We start from the raw sequence: 6,976 nt of genomic DNA on the forward strand, positions 1-6,976 counted from the left end.
TATTGATCATTGTGTAGATCATGTCATTGTACATGTCATCGGTCACTTTGTAGGTCAGTTTGATCATTGTATAGGTCATATTGGTCATTGTGTAGATCATGTCATTGTACATGTCATCGGTCACTTTGTAGGTCAGTTTGATCATTGTGTAGGTCATATTGGTCATTGTGTAGGTCGTATTGGTCATTGTGTAGGTCACATTGGTCATTGTGTCGGTCATATTGGTCATTGTGTAGACCATATTGGTCATTATGTAGGTCATTTTTAATTGTGTGGGTCATAATGGTCATTGTAAAGTTAATTTTAGTCGTTTTGTACGTTGTATTGGTTTTTGTGTAGGTCATATTAGTCATTGTAAAGGTCATATTGGTCATTATAAAGGTCATATTGGTCATTGTGTAGGTCATATTAGTTTTTGTGTAAGACATATTGATCAGAATGTAGATCAAATAGGTCATATTGGTCATAATGCATGTCATATTATTTGTTATAAAGGTCATATTGGTCATTATGTAGGTCATTTTTAATTGTGTGGGTCATAATGGTCATTGTAAAGTTCATTTTGGTCGTTTTGTACGTTATATTGGTCATTGTGTAGGTCATATTGGTCATAGTGCGGGGTCATATTAGTCATTGTAAAGGTCATATTGGTCATTGTGTAGGTCATATTACTTTTTGTGAAACTCATAATGATCAGAATGTAGATCAAATAGGTTATATTGGTCATAATGCAGGTCATATTATTCATTATAAAGGTCATCTTGGTCATTGTGTAGGTTATATTGGTCATAGTATAGATCAAATGGGTCATTGTATAGGTAATATTGGTCATTGTATAAGACTTAATGGTCACAGTGTAGGTCATATTGGATACATACTGGACGGTATGTCATACTGGACAGACAGCATTTTCATGGCTTGCCAAAAAGCTTTAGTCAATGTTCTTCACAAGCGACCCCAATACAAACTCGGTAACCAGGCTGATGTATCGGAAAAAGACCTAAGGTGAGCGAAGGAGTACCAATCAGGAAGTAGCCAAGGAGTCACAGTGAGAGGGAGAACTATCAGAATGGTAAAAGGTAACGAGTGGAGTACCTCAAGGCTCGGTGTCAGTGCTCATTCTAAAATAAGTAAACTGTCTTATGGAGGAGGTTAGCTGTTTGTTGACGATGCTACGCTAATGAAGCGAATCTAAAGTGAGGAGAACCGCATAATATTACAGGATGACTTAGACAATCTCCAAAGATGGTCTGAGAAATGGCTAATAGACTTTAACCCTTACAAATGCAAGTGATAGGAGATCGAGGAGATCGACTATGGAGACCTCATATACAGTACAGGCTGAAGGAAAGGCCACTTCCAACTTCTGAAAAATAAAGACTTAGGAGTGGACATAACCGGAGATCTGGCACACATCAGCAGGATAACGAGGGCAGCATACACAATACTGGCAAACGTCCCTTTATCCTTCATCAACTTGGACAAAGATCCCTGCCGAGCCATGTATGTATCCTTTGTGAGACCTGTTACTGTGTACGCTGTCCTGGCATGGAACCCCTGCCTAAAATGCACAAAATAAAATTAAAGGAAGTCCAATAATATTTAGCACGAATAATTCCTGAGCTCTGGAGATTGAGCTGTGAAGAAAGACATGGACAACTAGACCTCACTGCACTGGATGAAAGAAGGAATAGACCAGACATGATAACCATGTAAAAGATACAAAGGGGATTGACTAGGTAGATATAGATACAATGTTCATATTAAGGAACAGTAGAACGAGATAACATAATTGGACTCGAGGAACATAGATGAATCACAGAGATGTCAGAAAAAAACTTTTCGAAGAGTCGTAAGTGGAATGTTCTAGATGAAGATGTTGACGATCCAGCTCGACACCGAGTTTTAAAATTCACTGCTTTTGCGTCCCCACCTTCTTTAGTTCCTTTCCCGGATTCAAGAGTCATTTTACTCCTGTTCGTCACTGCCTATTGAATCATTGTGTAGATGCATAAATCCTTTTAATTCATACAAGAATGCCCAGGTTGCACGGTTTTAAGAATTGAAAAGGGTAATTGCCAAGTGAAATTTTCAACATAGGGGTCGTGGCGTTTGAGCAGTTTCCCGCGCGAGAGGCCTATAGGGCCCGGATGTGAAAAAACGATGCGATTGGCGTCAAGTTGAATGCAGGGGCCAATCATCAGGTGCCCCAGATGTCACGTGACCACCGAGAATGTCAGCAAGACGTCTCTGGTGTGGGACACCTCAGTGTTCCCCCGTCCATCAATGCAGCAGAACGTACTAGGATATTCTCCAGAAATCTCCAGAGGCGCTCGCCTACGTCGGGGGAAGACGCAAGAAGCCTAGCGAGCCTTTAGATGGTGTTTACGTCATTTAGTAAAGAACCGTAGTCAGGACGTAGCTTGGCACCGGCTTCAACCATAGCTGGTGATAACCTTGACCATCATAAATGAGGCTCTGAAGGACCATTCAGTGAAGAGAGTTGTGTAGAATTTTTCCACCGCCCACTGTTGCAAACATTTCTCCACAGCCCACTGTTGCAAACATTTCTCCACAGCCTACTGTTGCAAACATTTCTCCACCGCCCACTGTTGCAAACATTTCTCCACAGCCTACTGTTGCAAACATTTCTCCACAGCCTACTGTTGCAAACATTTCTCCACAGCCAACTGTTGCAAACATTTCTCCACAGCCCACTGTTGCAAACATTTCTCCACAGCCAACTGTTGCAAACATTTCTCCACAGCCAACTGTTGCAAACACTTCTCCACAGCCAACTGTTGCAAACATTTCTCCACAGCCAACTGTTGCAAACATTTCTCCACAGCCCACTGTTGCAAATATTTCTCCACAGCCAACTGTTGCAAACACTTCTCCACAGCCAACTGTTGCAAACATTTCTCCACAGCCAACTGTTGCAAACATTTCTCCACAGCCAACTGTTGCAAACACTTCTCCACAGCCAACTGTTGCAAACATTTCTCCACAGCCAACTGTTGCAAACATTTCTCCACAGCCAACTGTTGCAAACATTTCTCCACAGCCTACTGTTGCAAACATCTTAGGTGTTAGCTACCGGTGACATCATAGGTGTTAGCTACCAGTGACATCTTAGGTGTTAGCTACCAGTGACAACTTAGGTGTTAGCTAACAGTGACATCTTAGGTGTTAGCTAACAGTGACATCTTAGGTGTTAGCTACAAGAGACATCTTAGGTGTTAGCTACCAGTGACATCCTAGGTGTCAGGTAGGTAGAAGAGCAACACGGTCTGCACTTACACAGAATTGCAGAGCGGATCTGGTTCCCCCGTTACAAGGAATCAATCCCTGGAGCGTAACCCACCACATAGTGCCAGAGCCACCGAGGCACCGCCACACTCTCCCCCACATAGTGCCAGAGCCACCGAGGCACCGCCCCACTCTCCCCCACATAGTGCCAGAGCCACCGAGGCACCGCCCCACTCTCCCCCACATAGTGCCAGAGCCACCGAGGCACCGCCCCACTCTTCCCCACATAGTGCCAGAGCCACCGAGGCACCGCCCCACTCTCCTCCACATAGTGCCAGAGCCACCGAGGCACCGCCCCACTCTCCCCCACATAGTGCCAGAGCCACCGAGGCACCGCCCCACTCTCCCCCACATAGTGCTAGAGCCACCGAGGCACCGCCCCACTCTCCTCCACATAGTGCCAGAGCCACCGAGGCACCGCCCCACTCTCCCCCACATAGTGCCAGAGCCACCGAGGCACCGCCCCACTCTCCCCCACATAGTGCCAGAGCCACCGAGGCACCGCCCCACTCTCCCCCACATAGTGCCAGAGCCACCGAGGCACCGCCCCACTCTCCCCCACATAGTGCCAGAGCCACCGAGGCACCGCCCCACTCTCCCCCACATAGTGCCAGAGCCACTCTCCGCCATATTATCCGGCTGCCGAGAAAAGGAAGTAGTTGCAGCGATTCTTTGGTCGAGGTGAGGATATAGGGACGAAGATCCCAGATTGTGAAGCAAGAGGTGGTGGACAAGGTGCCACAGAGAGTTACGAGGTGCCACAGAGTGTTACAAGAAGCCACAGAGTGCCACACAAGGAACCAGGGTGCCAGAAGGTTTTACAGAGTGTCACAAGGTGCCACCGACTTCTGCAAGGTGCCACATAGTGCTACAAGGTGCTACATGGTAACACAAGGTACCAAATAGTGCTACAATGTGCCACATAGTGCCACAAGGTATCACATAGTGCTACAATGTGCCACAGAGTGGCACAAGGTACCACATAGTGCTACAAAGTGCCACATAGTGCTACAATGTGCCACATAGTGCCACAAGGTATCACATAGTGCTACAATGTGCCACAGAGTGGCACAAGGTACCACATAGTGCTACAATGTGCCCCAGAGTGGTACAAGGTGCCCCAGAGTGCCACAATGTGTCCCAGAGTGCTGCAAGGTGCCCCAGAGTGCTACATGGTGCCCCAGAGTGCTACAAGGTGCCCCAGAGTGCTACAAAGTGTCCCAGAGTGCCACAAGGTGCCCCAGAGTGCTACAAGGTGCCCCAGAGTGCTACAAGGTGCCCCAGAGTGCTACAAGGTGCCCCAGAGTGCTACAAGGTGCCCCAGAGTGCTACAAGGTGCCCCAGAGTGCTACAAGGTGCCCCAGAGTGCTACAAGGTGCCCCAGAGTGCTACAAGGTGCCCCAGAGTGCTGCAAGGTGCCCCAGAGTGCTACAAGGTGCCCCAGAGTACTACAAGGTGCCCCAGAGTGCTACAAGGTGCCCCAGAGTGCTACAAGGTGCCCCAGAGTGCTACTAGGTGCCCCAGAGTGCTACAAAGTGCCCTAGAATGCTACAAGGGCCCCAAAGCGCTACAAGGTGCCCTAGAGTGCTACAAAGGCCGCAGAGTGTTACAAAGTGCCCTAGAGTGCTACAAGGTGCCACATAGTGCCACAAGGTGCGCCAGAGTGCTACAAGGTGCCCCAGAGTGCTACAAGGTGCCCCAGAGTGCTACAAGGTGCCCTAGAGTGCTACAAGGGCCCCAGAGTGCTACAAGGTGCCCTAGAGTGCTACAAGGTGCCACATAGTGCCACAAGGTGCCCCAGAGTGCTACAAAGTGCCCTAGAGTGCTACAAGGGCCCCAAAGCGCTACAAGGTGCCCTAGAGTACTACAAAGGCCCCAGAGTGTTACAAAGTGCCCCAGAGTGCTACAAGGTGCCACATAGTGCCACAAGGTGCCCCAGAGTGCTACAAGGTGCCCCAGAGTGCTACATGGTGCCCCAGAGTGCTACAAGGTGCCCCAGAGTGCTACAAGGTGCCCCAGAATGCTACAAGGTGTCCCAGAGTGCCACAAGGTGCCCCAGAGTGTTACAAGGTGCCCCAGAGTGCTACAAGGTGCCCCAGAGTGCTACTAGGTGCCCTTGAGTGCTACAAGGTGCCACATAGTGTCACAAGGTGCCCCAGAGTGCTACAAGGTGCCGTAGAGTGCTACAAGGGCCTCAGAGTGCTACAAGGTGCCCTAGAGTGCTACAAGGTGCCACATAGTGCCACAAGGTACCCCAGAGTGCTACAAAGTGCCCTAGAGTGCTACAAGGTGTCCCCAGAATGTTACAAGGTGTCGCAGAGTGCTATAAGGTGCAACACAATGCTACACGGTGTCGCAGAGTTAGTAAGGTGTCGTAGACTGCTATAAGATGCAACACAGAGAATCAAGCTAGTCAGTAGCTCGTCCTTTGAGTTAGTTTCGTTCCGAGGAAAGACATGAAACTATTTTTGAACATGTCTTAACTGTGCTATTATTTCCATGACATATTTTATCATTGCATTCCTCCCAAGTGTTCCAACTTGGTTGGAATTAAAATGTGACACATCCTAGTGGCGGCTTAAGCCCTGTGTCTGTACTCTTACTCCTTGCCTGAGGGAACGGTTAATGTAAATAACATGAAGACTGTATCAGTAATTTTGTTTTAAAATTAATACTGAATTTGCCAGCAACGCTGTGTGCGTAGTGGCTGCGCAGGAATGTTAAAATAACAATATTAGATAATTGCACAAACCTATTGTACCTACTTGTAAATAAATTATTATTATTATTATTATTATTATTATTATTATTATTATTATTATTATTATTATTATTATTATTATTTTTATTATTAATATTATTATTATTACCAAGTAGAAGGAGGCGTGATAATTATTAACTAGTTATATTATTATTATAATAATTATTATAATAATTATTATAATAATAATTATAATAATATTATAATAATTATTATAATAATTGTTGTATTTAATAATTATTACTCTTCCTCCTGCTTGGTCTTGAAGGAGGCCGGCCTCGGGTGAAAGGGGGCTGTCTCTGTCAGGAACCCGTAGGGGCGGGACCGGGCCGCCCACCTCCTGGGGCTGGTGTGGCCCAGGCGCTGCTTCAGGAGGCTGGGGCCCTTGCTGGGGTGGTTCGTCTCCGGCCCTGACCACGGCGATCTCCGGGTTTGGGGGTTCCTGGGCCCTTTTTCACCAATTTCGAGGTTAACTCCGGAGCTCACAGTGCCTGCGACGGCGCTGGAACCAATCGTATTGGTGTTTGCCTTTCCATTGGAGACTTTAGGCGCCGTGGAGAGGAGGGAACTGCTGCCTGGGTAACAGCTTCTCCTCCGTATCAACCTACCCTGGCTTTGCGCCGTGGAGAGGCCACTCCAGGCCGACAACCAGAGCACAACTCCACGGTCTGCTGAGACTGATGGATGCCTACTACTACTACTACTATTTTACCAAATCCTCAAGGACCTTGATGAGGGTTCGAACCTATGCCCTGGATGTTTCCAGATGTGCTCTAGTCAACTGTACCACAACGTGCTATAGGAATTGCAACCTGGATTACGACTACCTTGACTAGAGCGTGTCTGGGAACACTCAGCGCATGGGTTCGAGCCCTCATCAAGGCCCTTGGGGATTTGTTTATTTGA

The 6,976-nt window shown here is 47.3% G+C and overlaps 2 protein-coding genes across 2 annotated transcripts; both read left to right on the forward strand.

The window, feature by feature from the left end:
* Positions 1 to 282: 282 nt before the first annotated feature.
* Positions 283 to 4,002, forward strand: LOC123748164 (uncharacterized). The gene is made up of 3 exons (XM_045730355.2): positions 283 to 291; positions 2,552 to 3,086; positions 3,305 to 4,002. The coding sequence occupies exons 1-3, from the start codon at positions 283 to 285 to the stop codon at positions 4,000 to 4,002; spliced, it is 1,242 nt and encodes a 413-aa protein (XP_045586311.2).
* A 400-nt stretch (positions 4,003 to 4,402) lies between these two features.
* On the forward strand, positions 4,403 to 5,092 carry LOC138367117 (uncharacterized). Its single transcript, XM_069328521.1, has one exon. It carries the CDS (start codon positions 4,403 to 4,405, stop codon positions 5,090 to 5,092), a length of 690 nt encoding a protein of 229 aa, XP_069184622.1.
* The last annotated feature ends 1,884 nt before the right edge of the window (positions 5,093 to 6,976 follow it).

This window comes from Procambarus clarkii, chromosome 21 (genome assembly GCF_040958095.1).
Source record: "Procambarus clarkii isolate CNS0578487 chromosome 21, FALCON_Pclarkii_2.0, whole genome shotgun sequence".
Taxonomy (NCBI): domain Eukaryota; kingdom Metazoa; phylum Arthropoda; class Malacostraca; order Decapoda; family Cambaridae; genus Procambarus; species Procambarus clarkii.